Source organism: Schistocerca nitens, chromosome 3 (assembly GCF_023898315.1).
Source record: "Schistocerca nitens isolate TAMUIC-IGC-003100 chromosome 3, iqSchNite1.1, whole genome shotgun sequence".
In the NCBI taxonomy this organism is placed as follows: Eukaryota; Metazoa; Arthropoda; class Insecta; order Orthoptera; family Acrididae; genus Schistocerca; species Schistocerca nitens.
Window position 1 is genome coordinate 274,140,663 of NC_064616.1, and position 20,996 is coordinate 274,161,658.

Consider the following 20,996-nt stretch of genomic DNA (forward strand, 5'->3'; position numbering starts at 1 on the left):
TGGTTGAAATTACTGAAGCCTATGAGGGGTAACTTTAAATATATACAGCTGATGGCAAAAAATTATGTTCTATAAATATCTTTCAACTGTTGTTAGTTACCTACTCAAATTATTATTTGATGTATAACAAATTTGTGAGGGCCAATTTTGAAAAAAGATATGTCTGAACAAAGCAGAATTGTCAGTATTAATATCATTCATTCCCAGGCAATTCCACCACAAAAGCTAGTAACTTTCTGAGAGAGATAAAAGGTTTATCCATAAGTCACATGTACTTCTATGTACAGGGTTTGGACAGAAATGCACACTTTGAACATACATGCAGGTGCCAGTCATCCTGCAGTTATTTGACCATGAACAGCATCTGTGCAGTGTCCTCAATATGTTGCAAGTGTCAGTCATCATCAGAACAGTCTTCTTGTAGTCTTGAGTGCTCTATGTCCGTACTAAGTGAATTTGAATGTTTGCAAATTGTTGGAACTCATATAGTGGGTGCTTTCATAACTATGGTAGCAGTAGTATTTGGTGTTTTAAGAGGTACTGTATCAAATGTTTGTATCATGCAGGGAAAGTGGAAAAATATTATCTGTCAAGTCACAATGCGGATGGTAGTGCATGTTGAGTGATCATGACAGATGGTCATCGAAGAGGATTCTTACAAAAAATAAGAGGACAACTGCTGCAAAAGTCACTGCAGAACTGAATGCTGCACTTGCGAACCATGCCAGCACCGAAACAATGTGAAGGGAGTCCCATAAGCTGGGAATCAAAAGGCTAGCTGGAATTGCAAAACAGCTCAGTGATGCAAATGCCTGTAGCGGAAAAATGTATCGTAGAAACCATAAAACGTGGACTATGTAGCAAAGGAAAGAAAATCAATTGGTCAGATTTGGGGATTCGGAGATGATTTGAGCAGCCATATTGTGCTATTACTACCAAGGAGAGTGTGACCATTTTGGCTGAGCAGGTTCATCACATGGTACAATATTTGTTCCCCAATAGTGGTGCTGTGTTCAAAGACGACATGACCCCTATTCACAAAGCTCACATCATCCAGGACTGGTGTTGTGAGCATGGACACCAGAGTCACCAGATCCCAATATTATTGAATCTTTGTAGTCTACTTTAGAGGGAAGGTGATAACTCTACAACTCCATCATTGTTACCCAAACTTACCAATATTTTGTGGAAAGAGTGGTATAAAATTCCATTGAAAAGAACTGAGGGCCAAGTCTTGCAGTAAAATCTGAGTATGTAGTTGTACTGTCATGACTTTGATTGTTGAAAATGAGCAGTATTAAGTGCAGAGATTTATTGTTGAGGAAGATAATTTTGTTACATATCTTCACAACAAAAATCCAATCACACCACTTCTAAGTTGCAAATTCCTCTTTGGATTGCGTGTCCTGTGTTAGTTACCTGAAGACTAGTGTACAGGGAACAGAATAGAAGCTGTATGAAGGGAGAGGAAAGGTGGTGTCAGAATACTACCTCGTCCCACACACATACTCCAATCTCCCCCCCACCCCCCCCCACCCCCGCCCCCACCTGATTTTCCGGCTGCTATTAAAATCTTCCTCACTGCTGTGTGTCATTGCAATGATTTTATGTTATGATCTGGAGCAAAACTGTTGCAAATGTTAATAGAAAGAAGACTACTGTAATGATGGTCTTTTTATTTGTGGTAGAAATATGATGTTACTAAAACTTGTCCTTACTATCCAGCTTCCTACTATTTGTCCATGATAAGTTGACGAATTGTGCAGTAGCTGTTGGGAATGGCCTTGCCCCCACATTAGAGCTGCTGATGGGTGAGGAGCGGTAACAGAAAGGCAGAATTGGTTGCTTGTAGCAGCGCTGTCGCCATTACCCATGTTTTGTGCTTAATGTGTAATCGGAGATTGCACTTTCGGAAATAGTGTCCAATTAAATGACTTGTGTCGGGTCGGAAATCACCTGATTTGTTGACACATTCATGCATGAGACTTTTACCTAAAACTTATATATTATTTATTTATGAAAAATGAAAGTAAATTAATGTAAAACTTAAGACACTAAGAATCGAAAGTCAAAAACTGATTTTTGGAATCTGTTTACACATTGCATTTATTCGGTACAGTGCAGCAGTAATGTTTATAAAGTATGCTTAATATGCATAAAAGAATTATCAAAATGATATTCACTAAAGATCACATTAATGTTGTGTTTGAATCATCATCATCATCATCATTATCATCGCCATCGCCATTGTTTGAGGGCATGGTATTGATCACTACTTCATTGAGACCATTTCTATTATTCGATATTGTGTCCAATACTCTTGCTCCAGCTGCTGCCCTTTCCTGCAGTAACTGAGAGGGAAGCAGCATTAACAAGATTCTGCACCTTTCCTTTAGCATTTCACCAGTGACATTATTCTCCCTGAAATTGTTTTGTTTTGGCCCATTCCAAGTCTGTCGGATTTAGATCACAGTTGTAGGGTGGTAAACGGTCTACTTTGTGGCCTCTGTGGACAGTGATTTTATTCACAACATAAATGTTAGTTTTCCTTTATTTTAGATAACAGTTGAGCCTTCCTCATTGAGTCATTGCAGTCTATTTTTCTGTCTCAGAACCACTCTAACATTATAATCCTGAGATCATATTTATTGGGTGTTCTCTCAACCTGCCTTCTGTGGTATGGTGCATTATCCATCACAATTACAGAATTGGATGGAATATTAGGAGCCACCATATCTGCAAACCATTTTTCAAAAGTAGTGGCATTCGTTTGTCCTAGGTAGTCACCCACAGTTGACTTTGCCAACAACTAAAGATGTGATTTCGTGATAAATCTGTTCTTGAATCCCACACTAGCAAGAGTCAACTTCTTTGAGGTACTACCCTACGAAGTAAAACCAATAACACCTTCTGCATGCCAATATTTGCCAAAAGTCATGTTGTTATCAATCCATGACTCGTCCAAGATCATCATCTCACTATGATCTGATGGTTTTCATTGGTACCAGGAAACACAAATGCCAAGACACAATGTCAGGAAGCTTCAGTAATACAGCTCATGTGTTACGCATGCAACACCAAACAAAACCCATTTATTTCAATACTTTTGTGAGTGAAGTAGTCCCCATTTCCAACCAATCTTCTATCACAAAACTGGCAAAAGCTTCCGCAAGCTGGGCACAATGTGTTTCATGTAGTAGAATTTCTCCAGAGTGTTTTGCATGACCTGCCTATTGAAATAACCTGTTTCGTGCATGACATCTCCACATGTTGCCCTAAGCAAAAGGTGGTATACTTACCAGATTGTTGGACCACAATGAAAGGATGTCAAAAGTAAAGATTTAACACAGCTGTATGTGCACTGCACTTAATCACTTAGTGTGAGGAATGTTGGGAGAAGTGGAATAAGAGATTTCTGTACATTCACTCCCACACCACGTGCCAAAACTGTGGTGTGTTTACAGTAATCCTCTACATATGCAATTGAAATAGGTTTAGAAATGATACATGTTTATTATACATGACTAAAGCAATGTTACAGATTTGCTGTAGCTATATTACTTGATATATTGTAACCGGGCTCTAGGCGTGCCTACACATGCATGCACCCCGCTGGTTCTGTAGAAATCAAGTCTTCAATCAGTTTCTTCCCACATTTGATGCAGCATTTCCCTATAAATCTGTTCAAAAGCATTGTTGATGCAAGTTCACAATTATGGTAGGTTTATTGGTGGAGACTATATGAACACTGAATATTTCACATACCCCCCCCCCCCCCCACACACACACACACAAGAAAAAAATCGCATGGAGTTAGGTTAAGAGAGTGCAGAAGCTATGACATGAATTGCTGATCATTTACACCACCACATTCTCAGATTCCCATTTAAGAATTCATGAACATCGTAATGGAAGTGGAGTGGAACACCATCCTGTTGGTAGGTGGCACTGTGGGTTTCCATTTGTGGCACGAGTCAGTTTTCTGACATGCCTAGATACATGATTATTGTAACAGTCTTTTCGCAGAAGAAAACAGGACCATAAACTGTAAACTGAGAGACTCCACAGAACACATTAACTTTTGTTAAATCTTGAATGTGCTGCATGTTAGTGTGGGAGTTCACTGTCCCCAGAGTTGCACTGTTCCCTGTGCATTTCATAAAAAAATGTTACTTGATCAATGAAGATGAGTTTCTCACAAAACTTGTCCTCTTCCATAAGCTGTTGCAACTCTGTCAAAAATTGAAATCTCTGACTTTGGCGTTACCTTAAGATCTTCAAAACATTTGCTTGTCGTATGTTCTGCTCTCTGCTTGCTCTGTTTATCGACTTCTGTTGGCTGCGTGTGAAACACACATGCACACAGTCAACTGTTTGTTCACTTATTACTGGTCGACTCATTGATTTCCCCTTGCAGAGCAATCCTGAAGCTTTCAACTGCGCATACCATTGGCAAATGGCAGGGGCAGGGAGCTGCCCCCCCCCTTCCCCCCCCCCCCCCCCCCCCCGAAATAATTAACAGCAGATAGCTCTAAGGGGTCATTGTGACCCTGGATGAGGAAACCTTGAAGAAGTGGATGAAAATGATGTAAATTTGCGATCACTGTTAAGATACAGAACCAACAGTGGAGATCATATTCTTAAAGACCAATTAATGACCAATGATGGGAAGACAATGTATAAAAGTTCTTTCATTCAAAATGAACTTATTAACACATTTGGTCACTTAATACAATTAAAAGTTGTAGAAATGCTAGAAAGTCTTTTTTTTTTTTATTCTGTTTTAGCAGATGAAACCACTGACATCTGTCAAATTGAACAATTTTCTCTGTGTACATTATGTAGAGGAGCAAGCTTTCAAAATCTGAGTAGATCTCCCGGCATTCGTCCCCATTTATGATGATGTCACTGGAGCAGGTTTGGCTGACACAATATTGAAGACCTTGTCAGCATTAAGTCTTGACCTAAACAAAATGAGGCCAAAGGTATGATGTTGCTGCCACAATGAGTGGGCAAGTCAGAGGTGTACAAGCTTCCATCAGAGAAAAGCTATCGTTGGCCCTATATACACATTGTTCTTCAGACACTCTAAATTTGTGTGTGTCGGATGCAAGCAAAATACCTTCTATAAGAAACTGTATGGGTGTCATAAAATAAGTCTGGGGATTCTTTCATTTGTCAGCCAAAAGAACAGAAGTATTGAAATCAATGATTTATGAATGTTGTCCAGAACAAAAGAAAGGGAAACTTATTTTACTGTGCGAATCCCAATGGGTAGGAAGGCACAGCTCAGTACTTTTCTTTAAAGATGTTCTGGAGCCTATCTTTCTCTCCCTTTGCTAAATAAGAGAATTAAGTGACACAGCATCTAAGGCTCTCACTCTAAGTAGAGCTATTAGTCAATTTACATTTCTTGTTAATTTTTTTGTTTTGATCCAGGTGCTATCACTCCTAACTTATCTGAGCAGCTTCAAAACAAAAATATTGATCTTCCCCAGGCCTTGACTAATGTTATGAGTACCTTACACCTTCTGTCAAAGGAAAGGGCAAATGCAGATGACTCATTTAAAGCCTTGTATAATGAAGTGAAGACATTCACTGGCCAAACTTGACACCACAGAAGAAGAATACTATCAACAAGCTGTTTATGTGCCATACCTACACGATTTTTGTAACTCACATAAAGAATGCTTTGAATCTCTCAAGGAAAGAGTTGCACCCGTACAAAACATTCTTCCATAGTTGTGTATTACAACAGATTTCTGTTCATTGGGTGCTGCTTTTAATTTCTACGAAGAAGATTTGTCACATAAAGATATTGCACAAAGTGAGTTTATGTTGTGGAGAGAATAGTAGAGTCAGGAAAATCCTTCTAATCTTCGAAAAACAGCTATGAGTTATCTTGAAAAACGTGACAAGACAGTCTTCCCCAACATTTATATCCTTCTGAAATCACTCGCAGTTCTTCCCATTTCTGTCGCAACTGTAGAGTGAACTTTATCCAGTCTGAGAAGATTGAAGACTTACCTAAGGAGCAGTACATCTGAAAGTAGCCTTAACGAGCTTGCTTTACTTCCTGTCCACAGAGACATTATAGTTAGTGATGATGAGGTTCTTGATAAGTTTCCAAGTGTACCAAGAAACCTGGATGTTGTTTCGTAAACATTGTTCTATGTAAAAAGTGAAGTTCCTTGTCAGTTCGATAAACAATTAATAAAAAGATTGTTATTGCATTGTCATTTGTCCAACAGTCAGTTTAATAACCAATATTGTAAGGGCTGTCCAAAACAATTTCTTGGTGAGATAGCTCTTGACTTTTTGTATTCAGTTATCAAATACTTGATTGTAAAGTAGACAAGAGACATTCGAAGTTTGCATATGACATCCTCAGAAAGTTTTTAATCTAAGTCCAGCCCTCTTATTTTAATTCATTCAATATTATTTTTTGTTGACATTGATGTGTTCTCCTCTGAATCCATTTTTGAACCTAACATTTCCTCTTTTTTTTTTCCCCCCTTCATTTTTGTGTTACGTCTCAACTGTTATTAACGAATAATAATGCAATGACAGTAGCGACTGCTCTGGTTTTTAAGCACCACTGCACTTCCGTAAGAAGCACTAGCTGAAAGTTCCTGAAATTAGCTTGTCCCAGTGACTTGAAGAAGCAAACTTGAATAAGTTCTTGTCAATGTAAACGCCTCAGAAATTTTGAAAAATTTCCGCTACCAGTCACAATAAAAGATTATTTATTCATCAGTCGAATTAAGTCGGGTGATCCTGAGGGAATTAGATAAGGAAATGAGACACTTAAAGTAGTAAAGGAGTTTTTCTATTTGGGGAGCACAATAACTGATGATGGTCGAAGTAGAGAGGATATAAAATGTAGACTGGCAATGGCAAGGAAAGCGTTTCTGAAGAAGAGAAATTTGTTAACATCGAGTATTGATTTAAGTGTCAGGAAGTCATTTCTGAAAGTATTTGTGTGGAGTGTAGCCATGTATGGAAGTGAAACATGGACGATAAATAGTTTAGACAAGAAGAGAATAGAAGATTTCGAAATGTGGTGCTACAGTAGAATGCTGAAGATTAGATGGGTAGATCACATAACTAATGAGGAGGTATTGAATAGAATTGGGGAGAAGACGGGTTTGTGCCACAACTTGACTAGAAGAAGGGATCGGTTGGTAGGACATGATCTGAGGCATCAAGGGATCACCAATTTAGTACTGGAGGGCAGCATGGTGGGTAAAAATCGTATAGGGAGACCAAGAGATGAATACACTAAGCAGATTCAGAAGGATGTAGGCTGCAGTACGTACTGGGAGATGAAGAAGCTTGCACAGGATATAGTAGCATGGAGAGCTGCATCAAACCAGTCTCGGGAGTGAAGACCACAACAACATCATTCATCACATGACTGGTTTCAGGCTTGTGCCTATCCTCAGGTGTTTATACATTCATGTACATGTTTGTATTGCTGGAGATCACTGTATAAATACAAAGAAAATTATTTGCTGGTGACTAAACAGATATAAGTGGAACAATTGTAAGTGGCAAGGCAGCATTTGTCAAAAACATATCTGTAATGCCACTTACAATTGTTCCACTTGTATCTGTTTAGTCACCAGCAAATAATTTTCTCTGTATTTATACAGTGATCTCCAGCAATACAAACATGTACATGAATGTATACACACCTGAGGATGGGCACAAGCCCTAAACTGGTCATGTGACAAATAATCTTTTATTGTGACTGGTAGTGGAAATTTTTCTACACCTTATAAAGGAACAGTCACAGAGTTCAACAGTATCCACTATGGATAAAATTCATCTCGGAAATTGCTTGCAGAAGCTAATCATTAGTTAGTGGATGCAAGCCTTTCAATGCATACAATAATGCTTGACATCTATGGGCATCTCAATGTGAGCAGCACTCTAAAACAAGTGAATATCTTTCAACTAGTGCTGATTTTCTCTGCTTCTGGCAGCACCAGCAAAATTGTCAAATTATCATGGACAAACAGTACTTGACCTGTATGGTAGTCTGACTGTTATGTTATCCAGAATGCAGAAAATTCTTCCTGTCATTCATTATTGTAGCAATGATACAACTAATCTGCATGATCTAGTGTTTCCTTCCAGGTTATTTAATTTGGAACCAGCTGCTGTTTTATGTGCTGTAACATAGCTTTATATAACCAGTGTGTTTTTCCTTTTAATTTTGCATGAAATATGTTGAAGATAGCTGTGCAGTACAAATTACATTCGAAGTGTTTCATTGCATTTCAATTCGTGCAGATGGTCAACCGAATATTCACCCAGGATCCATTTCAAGTACTGGACGTCAACGAGTATGTGCAGGAACTGCTACATCTACCCAGGCTGCACAGTTGATAGGTGGTGGAATATCACCAACGTTATTTACATCACCGGTTAGTAATTCTGTATTTAGAAGTGTGTGTGTGTGTGTGTGTGTGTGTGTGTGTGTGTGTGTGTGTGTGTGTGTGTGTGTGTTTCAGAAGGGCAGTGATAGGTTAGGAGCGTAGTAGTGTATTTATTCTGTGACCATACAATTTTAGTTTTATGTACCACAGTAGTGACGATTGTTGCTGAAAGTATGTGTCTGCAATAAATTAGGTTCCTGCTACTGGTCTTACAGGCAACTAGTGATGGTTGTTGACTTTGTACTCAAGTCAAAGATAATGTTAAATGTTGTGTGGCATTGTCAGTTGGATTAATTGCCCTTCTCCCACGGTAGGAGACAGTATTGCTTTAAGCGACTTCATATTGCAGATATTCATAGCTCTTACTCCTTTCTCATGCAGAGACTGTGATTAAAGTTTGCACTTAAGTCGCAAACAGAGATTTTTTGCAAGTTGTCTGAACAGTTTGGTTTTATTTAACAATTTGCATACTTCGCAAATGAAATGAAGATTTAATTGTTATTAAAATTGGGGAATGAATTCTTCAATATCCTTTCAGGAGTTACTGTTTTTGTTTTGTAACAAAAGTTCAAACTAAACTAATAGTTATCAGTGGGAACAGGAACATGTTATTACCTGTCCCAGGAAATTTGCAGGCCTGGCCAGGGAGAGGAGGTAGTAAGAGCATACTTTCTAATAAAACTGGAGTGCTTCTATGAACTACACATCTGTGTGCTAATGCCCTGTATAACATAATGATTAAACACTGAATATCACTTTCATTCAACAATGTTCCTTGTGAGCTTGGTATCACATATTCAGTGCCATATTTATGAATTCAGTTTTGTCAAAAAGGGCTACCAGCTACTTTATTTTTTATTATTCATTTTTCATACAAATCTGTAATGGTATGTCTTTTCTAAAACTGTGTGTTGTTTTTAGACTTATTTATTATGATGTCTTATAAAACAAAATCCCATAGGCAGGACTTTTTTTGAGTTTCCTTGCTAGCCTGTGTGACAAAAACTGTTAACTTTCTCATAGTTGATGTTTCGTGGTATTGTTCACCATATCACAACATTGCTTTCTAACAAGACATTTATCCATCGGATATTTTATTGGTGCTCTTTCTTTATTTCTTTGCCTTTTTGGGGTAGTATTAGAATCCCATTCCCCTCACCATCGTCTTTTCCTGCTGAAATTTGTGCATCGACTTTCTCAGCGTTAACAAATTGCTTGCACCTTTTGTCGGCCTTTCCCTCATCAGAAATTTAATGATAGCAGCTAGCTGTAGTGGCAGCCTACAAAGGAGAGCATTTTCTATTATTTTACTTACTTGCACATGGGAATTGAAGCAAGCTTTTCATCTTTGATATTTCCTGAACTATTTAAGACATTGTAATTCTGTTTTCACCCAGATGAATTGGAAAATTTAATTAACTTAAAACAGATACTAATCCGACATGCATACATGTGGTTGGACTGACACACCAACTGGAAGCTAAATACATGGCATCTTAGGATGATTCACCAGTTGACTGTAGTAACAGTTCTGCTCTTGGTTCTGCAGAGCTTTGAAAGAAACGTGAACATCATAATTGAATGATTTCGTAAAACATACTATAACATTGCATCATAAGTTTAATATTGAGATTAACACTCACATTACAAAGTTACATCAGTAACAGCAACAAAAATGAAATCGTGAAAGAATGTGGTCATGAACACTTCCTTAAAATTTCATTTATGTCAGATGTTTGAAATGCCCACCATCTATTGCAATACTTGTTAGCAGTTGTTATTGCAAGGGTGTCTGAATGGACCAAAGAGATTCCATAAACATCACAGCATGTGCTGCACAGTATGAAGTTTTAAATCCTCTTGAATCGCCAGGACTTCTGCATAGACATTATCTTTCAGTTTTGCCCAGAGAAAAAGTTCAGTGGAGAAAAGTTCTGTGGCATCAAATCAAACAAACAAACAAACAAACAAGCAGGCCAACTGACAATATCTTTACATCCTATCCAGCGAGCAGGAAACAGCTGGGCTAGAGCGTTCTGAAAAATAAGCAAGTAGTGAGCTGGGCAGCTATTGTGTTGGTACCACATACATCTACATATTTTGAGTGGTACTTCCTCTGGGAGAGCTGGTAGCATGTTGCTAAGAAATGGTGTGTGTCATTTTTTACCTGTTAGGTTTCTTCAATGAAGTACAGACCAGTCACATAGTCTTCAATAACCCATCACCATACTTTCACTCTCAACTGCCTCCAATTTTCAACCTGCCTCAGCTAGTGTGGGTTATTGGTGATGCAATAATGCATATGTCTTACATTCAACTCTGCATGATTGTAAATGTAGTTCGATTGGCACAAATAATTCCAAGAAGAAACACGTTGTCCTGATCTTGCTTCTTATGAGCAAAAACTGCCTGAACATCTATTTTGCTTGATATGCTCATTACAGGCTTGTTACATACCCTTTGCAAGGTATTCCAGTGCCCTTTCAATACAAACTGTCATTCTTGTTGTACACCTTGTCAGGATACCTTTGTGCATACAGTTCAACTGTTTTCTTCATGTTCCTTCTGCATTCTGTGCACGGTAGTATCATATCCAATTTCTCTTGATTTGTGAATGAAGCATATTTTTTAAACCAAACAGCACTGAACACACATGAATAACAGACAGAATGAAAGCTACAATTCCTTGGTGCTCCTTTTATACTGGTGTTGCAATGGTACAAAACAGTTTCCTCCTTGTGCAATGTGACATATTTCCCTATGTGCCTATTAAGAACTTCTTTGTAAGATAACCATTGGTTTCATGTTCAAAACTGGTAAATTATTTCTAACTATTGTAATTACCCTGAAACTAGTAATTGGATTATGAAGTGTAAAATGCCATTGAATTGGTCTGTTTTAGAACTATTACACTAGTGAGGGAAATTACTATTTGAAAAAGTTAAGTTGATGCCACTATCTCTGTACTTAATGTAGCAATGGAAAGAGACTGTGTGTAATTTAGGTGAAGACCTTCATAAAATTCTTTTGGGTGAAAACAGAATTAATATACCTTAAATGGTTCCAGAAATAGTTGCGTCAACAGCTTAGCATAGTCACTTAGTATAAGGTAGTGTCTCACTAATCTCAGATAAATTTCAGATTGGTCCAAATTGCTGTGATTGAGTTTGTTGTTCTCATCTCAAAACACAATAAGAAAATTAATGATACTATTGCATGGAAAAGTGGGTTTCAGGTTGTTTGACCTAAAAGTTTGACATCCCTTGATGTGACTCGTGATAGAGGACTTTACAGAGAAACAGTTGCATCTGTCCATCGGTGTAGCTTATCTGAGAACACAGAATATTCTCTCTCATTATAATCAAAACCATTTGCATAAGTGGAAACAGATTATTTTATTCCAGGAACATTGTGAGCAGTTTCTATGTTTCACATAAGTGTACATTTTTGTTGTTGCTACATGGCAACTACAATAATAAATTGGTACATAATTACCCTAGATTGTGTAGGATCTGATGACTCTTACTGAATTTAATACAAAAATAATTAATGCCATCTCCAATGATACAGTGTCCTTGTATAGAAGACTGGACAAAAATTATGAAATTGGCTGCTGTGATTTGCAAGTTCTTATGGCAAAGGAGGTCTAGTGATGACATACCTATATGTAAACTTGGTAGTTTCACCCTTGCTGACACAGAGGTTATTTTTGAAACTCACGAGGAGGATTGCATCCACACATATTGTTGGACTGCAAAAGAATTCTGTCCAGTCTGTTGTTCTAAGTTTGAGTGGGGTGATTAGCGTTGGTGACTGAGTGGGTTTTCATTGTCGTACTCTGCTCGATTGTCTGTGTCAGCCAAACAGTTTGAGGGACAATTTCATTGTGATTATTTGTTACAATTTCCATTCAGTTTTGTGTCCAAAGTAGGCTCTACCAATACTTCCTCCTAGTTTATTTTGCCAACATTCGCTAAGAAATTCTGAATGAACATACGGCGACCGTTAATCGCGTCTGTTCTCCTTACAGTTACTGGACTGCTGCATTCAGGTACCAAGAATCTTCTTGTAGAATTTTTTCACAAATAGTATAAAAACATCACTGTGTTAGTGTGTAGTATTATTAAAATTAAGAATATATGTCTTTCAACTTTGTACAAGTGGGACATGAAATGGAAGAAACCTGGATGAATCTGTTTTTTCAATGTTTGGTACTGCTACATGACAATAACAAATTAAATTATTGTGTTTCTCTTTGTAATATTATTATTATTATTATTTTCAGACTCATCAACTAGTCCTCCAGAATACTTCTCATTACCCAGTGAACAACAGTTTAATGATAGGAGACTATGTAACTCCTGGCAGCACAGTGTTGACAGCACAGAGTTACAGACAGTGAGTCCGTGGATATAACAAACAAAACTGAGGTTTTTACTTGCAACTTGTGTGTAGACTTTAAGTGGAAGTACCACTTTTCAAGGGCTGCTAATATTTTATGTAAAGTGGCTTGCTCTCATGTTGTAAATCCGAAGAAAAGTGTTGTCACCTCAACTACCTCTGAGATGAGCTCTGTGTGTGTGTGTGTGTGTGTGTGTGTGTGTGTGTGTGTGTTTTTTGTGTGTGCACACATGCGTGCATGTGCACACATGTGCTGTGCATACTTAACGGATTATTTCTCAAAGGATTGAGAAATGTAGGTATCACTACATAACAGACGAAGATTTTACCAAATTTACATAAGAGAAGACTGACTTAGCATGCATAAGTGTAGAAGTATGAAGGATTGTAGAACTGGAGCATGTATTATACAGTTCCATCTTGTATTCAAAAGTAAGTCTTTTACAGCTTCTGTGAAGTATACATTCTGCTGATGCCTGATAAGCATAGATCAGGAGCTACAGTATCTGTGCCTCTGTGTTGTGGTGTCAGTTTTCCTGAGTTGAATGGTGGTGTGTTAGTGACATATAGAATTTAAATGTGTGTGACCAGAAGAAGGAAAATGAACTTCTCAGTTTGGTTGCAATTCCCTCCCCATCCCTGCCCCCCCCTCCCCCAAACCCAGTATTCCTATGTGAGTGCTTATTGTTTTAAATGACAATGAATTTAAAATTGGTTTTAATTTATTTTATTTGTATTTTTATAATTGACATTTTTAATGTTTAAAAATGCCTTATTGCTGATAATATGAAGACTTGTACTATGTACGTTTTTTTAAATACATTTTATAGGTTTTAATTCTAAATATTGTAACAATGCCAAGTAATGAAAACCTTGGAACAAATGTGAATGTGTTCGTTTTAGAACATTATGCGAGTGTAGATTTACTATTTTACTTTCAAATCAGGTTTAGAAAAATTTTGATTTTTCCCTCCCCTCTCCTTATCACTAGTTTTTTGTGTTGCTTAAAATTTGTGTGAGATAGACATTACTAGAAACTTACTGTTTGATATTGTGATGTATTTGATGTATTTAATTATATTAACCCTTCAAGTTGGTAGAGTCTGTGTGCGTGCCTAGTCCACTGGTGGTAGTTTATATGTGTGGCTGCTAATGAACTTGCCGTAGTTAGGAAATTATTAGTAGGAAAGAAATAAAGGTTTCAGAAATTAACAATATATGTTTGGTATGATTAAAACATACATTATTATTTAAAATTGGTTTTCTTTATACAATAGCTTGAAAAATATCTTTGAAACAAAGTCCTACACTGCAGTCTCTGCAGCAGAATGCTGTTTCTTGCAGCATACTGTTCATCTCATTTTAAGCTTGCTCTTATATGGTGTGAAATGCCTTGTTGTGGGTGGTTCAGGCATAACACCTTCTGAAGGACAATCACACAGAGGTTAAGCTACATTCTTCCTGTGAATTTCCAGCAGTTCTGGTGTGAGTAGTAGCCTGAAATTTACATTTATTTCTTCCTTTGTCTTTCCACTGGCTTTATAAAAAATAAAGGCATCATGCACTATAGTACTGATTAACCTTCTAAACATTTTTGTGTACTACTTTACATCTTCTTCCTTCCTTGACAGAAGGTTGTACTTTCAATCATTCAGATCTACACCACCGATAAAAATATTGTGTTATTTAATGCACTGAGGCTTTTGTACTCTTATGCCTCTTGGGGTTACTGTAGCAACTAAATCTGCAGCATAATGGTTAGTTTCACACGTGGTTATTTCACATAAATATGTCTTTTTTTAATGCTTCTGCTGCAAAATTCACCTATATCACAGGTTCACATTTACCAACAAATAGTGTTTTTAAAGGCAACAGAAGAATAGTCAACTTCTTCCCACATCCAGTCTTCTTCATACTGACATTTTGCACAGGTGCAACTCATGTGTCATGTGACGTCCTCATGATCCTCAGTTTCTACTTCACGTTTTTTATTGTTTCTTCCAAACTGTCAGTATCATTGTAATCAACTGTTGTAACAGTTAGACTGCAAATGGCGAGTACACACTCAGAATACTGCCAGTCCAGATGCTCACAGTATGTGAATACATACTCGGGGCACCCAACTTGAAGGGTTAATAAATAAGTTGCATTGTGTTCTTTCTTTAGTGTTCAGAATATTTCTTTGTTGTGGTGATTAATATGTAACTACACTTGCTATCTTTAATAGATACAAAATATGTGTAAAACTTAGTGCAATGTTGCTGTCATTGTGATTTACACATATTCTGCATGGGAATTTTGTGGATGCTTGCCATACCTTCTGTTGAAGTAGAGAAACATGTTGCAAAAACAGTTTAATAACTGTGAGAGTGGATTGTCACTACACAGTGAAGTTAATAGGTTGTCTGATCTGTATATGAGAATCAAATGCCTATTGGCATGTAGAAAAAGTCAGTTTTTTGCACAGCAGGTGAATAGGCACTTACCCATGAAATATTCAACAGAATAAGTGACTTCATGGGAACAAGACCTTGCTAAGCTTTATTCTGAGAAACTATATTATTGTAGTGTTCATGACTTCACTGTGTCAGTGATTAAACATTTACAATAAGAAGTTGTTTTCACATATTTAAATGATGTGATAATATGGGCACTTCTTTTTTATTTTATTTTTTGATTGTTCGTGACTTCACTCTTTTAGTGATGAGGATTTTACAGTTACTTATTGTCTTCATACCTGTAACTGTGTGGAGACTTGTTTGTTTTAGTGATCATGACTTCACTGTTTTTCAGTGATTGTAATTTACAATTCAATGTTGTTTTCAACTCTGTAATAATGTGATATGGGACCAGAAGTTCTCAATTATGTGAAAGTATTGTACCTTTTTCTTTATTTCTGTTTTGAAAAGTCCATTCTGTTGCAGATGAGTGTGATTTAAAAATGGATTTGGTAATAAAATTGTGATTGTCAGGAAAAAATACACCAATTACACTACATTTAAAAGACTTTCATTTGTAGGCATTAAATACACTTGTTTACTTCCTGTTCTGTGTCTCATTTACTTCTGCCATTTAAAAGCAAAATATTCTGGAATCAAATCTTTGAAACTAAGTAACTGCAGAGTAGAGGAGGGTAGGGAGGGAGGGGGAGGGAGAGAGAGAGAGAGAGAGAGAGAGAGAGAGAGAGAGAGAGTTAGGGGTGTTATTGAAATTAACAGTTTGGTGGCATAAGTCTGTATTTGTTAAGAAATAAGTTTTCTCCTTTGTAATAGTTACTGCCAAACCTCAGAGTGTAAAATCACCACCACTTGAATAACGTCCCTGAAACTGTTCTCTCTAAATTTACCGAATTATTGTATAAGCTACTATAAACGTGTCGCAGTTCTTAATATATAAGAAAAGCTGTTGTAACTGCTTCAGGTGGCCACTTAAAGATTTCCTTAGTTTACTGAAATAGGTCAGTCGGGCATCTGTTAGTACTTCAGATTATCAGATATGAGTATATGTTCCTTCATTGTATGCTTAGTTTCCTGCTTATAGAAGTTAACTTGTATGTGCTATACTGTGCTCTACTGATGGCGCTTCCTACATTTGTTTTGCTATTGAGACACACAGAAATTGGCATTTTCACAGTTGACTGTTTTCAGTAGGAAAGGCTCAAGTGTTTTAGGACTGTTTTATTTCCTCAGCTGTTTTTTGCTCAAAACAAGTCTGCACAACTATCACACAGCTCCAATTGAAGAGTTTGTTGTTTCTCCAGTCCAATTCAGCTTCAAAACTAAGTATTTGAAGCAGTGTGTGTGTGTGTGTGTGTGTGTGTGTGTGTGTGTGTGTGTGTGTGTGTGTGCGCACATAGGATTATTCCAGAGTGTTAGCAGTGAAAGCATAAAACAAACCTGTGGATACATTGATTATTTACATTTATGTGCTAACATCGGATGAAAATGAAGAGGGATTGGACAATATATATGGGCAGACTGAGGAAATGAGAAGAAAATGGGAAGGGACAAGCAAGAACTGGAATGATGTGAGACTGTAATAGTACAGTGGGAAAGGGAAGAAGGGAGAACACAGTTGTAGACTTTGGACTGGGAAAGACAATTAAAGGGGATAAAAACTGATGTATTCAGTGAAGGTTATACACATGGAAAGCTCCAGGTGATATTGATAGATATCAAATGGCTGTTATAAAAATAGCATTAAGACAGCAAAAATCTTTGTAGATGGATATGCTGATACAGATAAAATTTACTTGTATGAGATACTAGGACAAGATTGAAGCACATTAAGAAAAGACAACAGATAAAGAAATGAGATGTTGAGAAATTGAAGGATGTGGGACTATAGGAAAGAGTGCAGTCACTAGGTTGAAAATGGGAAAATGACAGTTCAGAAGAATACAGAAAACTGTATAATGAACTAAGAAAGTTTACTGAGCATGCTAGAGAGCATTGGATAAGGAAACAATTTGAGGAAATAGAAGAACTGGAGAAGAAAGAAAAATGGAAGAAATGTACAGAGTAGTGACACCTTCAACAAGAATATATGCCAAGAAAGTGAACAAACAAGGAATGTTAAATAAACATGGGCAAAAGACCATATGTATGGAAAAGGAGAAGAATGTTTGGATAGATTATATGGAAGAGTTATATAGTGCATTGGCAGATAACACCAGAGTAATCTTGGAAGATGAAGGGGAACGGAATGACGATAACAGGTCATAAGATCTTGGAATGGGCATTGGAGAAAGAAGTTTAGGAACTCCAGGAGAAGAAAACATTGGACATTTATAGAGTACCATCTGAGGCACTGAATGTCTTAGGTCCAAATTCAATAGCCAGATTGATGGAGGTAAACAGAATGTCTGACAGGAATTTGGCGTGAAGATTTACTTAACACCAATGTAGTATGTTTACTTAGAAAGTGCAATGCAAAGACTATAGAATAATTAGTTTCATCAGTCCCATTACAAAGGCTGTAATGTGTCATGCTAAAGAGAACTGTGAAGAAAATGAAGGAAAATACTGGGGAAGACCAATTTGGGGTCAGAAAGGTTAAAGGAGCAAAAGATGCAATAGGTTGTCTGAGAATGATTGGAAGGGGAATAATAGAAATGAACGTGGGGGGTGTATTTGTTTTATCGAGTGGGAGAAGGCTTTTGATAGACAACTGAAGTATACTGCTGAGAATTTTAAAAGCTGTTTTATTTACTGGGAATTTATAAGGTTAATAAAGGAGATGTATATAAACTAAAAAGTGACAGAGTAGGGAGTGAGGAGATAAAAGAAATGAGCACTGGAAGGGCAGTAACGCAAGGATAGTCACTGTCACAGAAGTTATTGAATATATGTGGAGAAGAAATGATAGGTGAGGCCATAGAGGATGCAAGAAGCATTGTAAGTGAAGGAGAGAATAAAGACCATAAAATATGTGGATGATGAAGCAGTGCTGGCAGAATGAGGAATTTCAGATGATGTGGAGGAGTACTGCAAGAAGGGTTGAGGTGAATGGAATGAAGAAAAATGGAGACAAAAGTTACAGAATAAGCAAGAAGGAAGCTCCAGTTAACATATTAATAGACAGAAGAAAGATAAACCAAGGAAAATCTTTTGAGTACGTGGGAAGTTTAATGAAATGAATGGAAGCTTTACAGAAGAAATAAGAAATAGGATATCTATGGAAAGGAGAGCATTTCAAAAGATTAAACAGTTATTAACATGTAGAATAATTCCAGCAGAGCTGAGGAAAAGATTTACTAAATGTTATATCTGGGGTGTACTGTTAGCAGTCAATCATGGACAGTTAAAAAGAGACACATTTAGAAAATTTTGAAATATGGCTGTGGAGAAGAATGCTTAAGGTTAAGTTTACTGACAGACTTCAGAATGAAGAAGTAATGTAGAAAATAGGGGAAGAAAGCATGTTATTGGAAATGATCAGAAAAAGGAAAAAATCTCTGCTGAGACATATAACGCATAGGAATTATCTGCAGCAAAGAACTGTAGAGGGAAACACAGAAGGAATGAGAGGAAGAGGTAGGAAGAGAAATAAAATGGCACTTGACATTAGAAGAGCACAAACAGATGAAGATGTTCAGAACAGAACATGTTGGAGGGTCTCCAGCTGAAACCTATCATAAGACAAAACGCTAAAGAAGAAGAAAATGTTTTTATTTATGAGGTGGAGGAGGCATACAACCTTAATCAAATATGTATTGATGTCTCACTTATGTATAGAATTTTGGTGCTACATTTTTTATTATTTTATGCACTAGTTGAAGACTCTGACATACAGGGTGAGTCGGAAAGGACTTTACGACTTCGCAGTGATATACAAATTTATTGAGATAACTTACAGGATCAATAGATGTGTCACTTTGTAGCAAACGACCTTGTTTCACATACAAGTGCCAAGTGTCGGGTCGGTCAAGTACCTGCACATGACCATGACACTGTTGGTGCCTGAGCTGAAAACTCTCCATGTGTGCCAAGGAGTATGTGCCTATAGTGACTGGGGCAAGAGACTCTAAGTAATGGATTCTTAGCCAAGTAGCCATTGCTCAGGCTGGGAGGAGAATACTTCCCACAATACGTGGTTTGTACAAGGACTGATGGCAGTTTCTTGTTGGCCACAAAGCCCTTATTCTTTGTGGAGAACATAGAAGGAATGCCTGTTTTGATAACAGCATCCCTTGTGATTGTCACTCCCCATAATAATCCAATGGTTCAGGGCACCATTTACACTGAGACCTGCTCTTGCAATCTGATGACAAGCTTTGCACCAAATTGGAGTGACAGGGGGCCAAAGGAGAATAGGGTTGCTACTGGGGCCTTCATCTTGGCCTTTGAAGGCAATTCATTGCCTGAAAAGGTCAAGGTGATGGTATACTGATGCGATGTGAAGCCATATCTCCCCCCCCCCCCAAGTGGTGCCTCAAGTGTTTGAAATACAGGCATATGTCTTTAGAGTTGCAGTGCTAGCCCCATCTGTAGAGACTGGATGACCACTGCATGCGAACTCTCATTGTACCTTTTCCCCATATGTGTCAACTGTGGAAAACACCATTCATCCTGCTCGCCAGATTGCAACATTTTCCAGAGAGGGAAGAAAATGCAAGAACATAAGACTCTGGACAAACCAAGAGAGGTAGTACAATCAGCTGCACCCAGCAGTATAACAGTCATCTGCTACAGTTATGATGATGTCGCCCCCTTTGGTGATAGTACTTCTGCCTGTTCCGGTGGTTCCTGAGGCCCCAGGTTGCCCCACGCAATGGAACCCAGAACCTATGTTTGTTCATGCCATAGCCCCTCAACCACTGGCAGCAGTGACCCTAGGGCATCACCTACCTCTTTGGCCCCTCCATGACCTCACAGTACATCAACAACATTATTCTCCAGCAGAATTGTAGCAGTTTATTCCACCACCTGGCTGAAATAGGACGTTTCTTAAGCACTCCCCCTGCGTTCTGCATTGCCCTTTGTGAATACCAGGGATATTATATGAATCACGCAATGACAAGGTTTCGGGTGGAGTTTGTACATATGTTCTGGACGCTATATTGTGAACTTATGCCTCTTAACACACCTTTGGAAACTAGCTGTTTGGGTAAGGGCATTTCAGGATATTACCATTTGCAGTGTTTACCTCCGTACTGATGGTGAAGTGTCTCAAAATACACTCCTGGAAATGGAAAAAAGAACACATTGACACCGGTGTGTCAGACCCACCATACTTGCTCCGGACACTGCGAGAGGGCTGTACAAGCAATGATCACACGCACGGCACAGCGGACACACCAGGAACCGCGGTGTTGGCCGTCGAATGGCGCTAGCTGCGCAGCATTTGTGCACCGCCGCCGTCAGTGTCAGCCAGTTTGCCGTGGCATACGGAGCTCCATCGCAGTCTTTAACACTGGTAGCATGCCGCGACAGCGTGGACGTGAACCGTATGTGCAGTTGACGGACTTTGAGCGAGGGCGTATAGTGGGCATGCGGGAGGCCGGGTGGACGTACCGCCGAATTGCTCAACACGTGGGGCGTGAGGTCTCCACAGTACATCGATGTTGTCGTCAGTGGTCGGCGGAAGGTGCACGTGCCCGTCGACCTGGGACCGCACCGCCGCGACGCACGGATGCATGCCAAGACCGTA

General features: G+C 38.2%; 1 protein-coding gene across 4 annotated transcripts in view; it reads left to right on the forward strand.

Annotated features, from left to right (window-relative positions):
* Positions 1–15,821, forward strand: part of LOC126248242 (probable histone-arginine methyltransferase CARMER) — a 105,980-nt gene extending 90,159 nt beyond the window's left edge. For all 4 annotated transcript variants that reach the window (XM_049949082.1, XM_049949085.1, XM_049949083.1 and 1 more), the window contains exons 11-12: positions 8,299–8,432; positions 12,730–15,821. In XM_049949082.1, the coding sequence (XP_049805039.1) occupies positions 8,299–8,432; positions 12,730–12,846 (251 nt within the window). In that variant the 3' untranslated portion in view covers positions 12,847–15,821. The remainder of the gene's footprint in view (positions 1–8,298; positions 8,433–12,729) is intronic.
* The last annotated feature ends 5,175 nt before the right edge of the window (positions 15,822–20,996 follow it).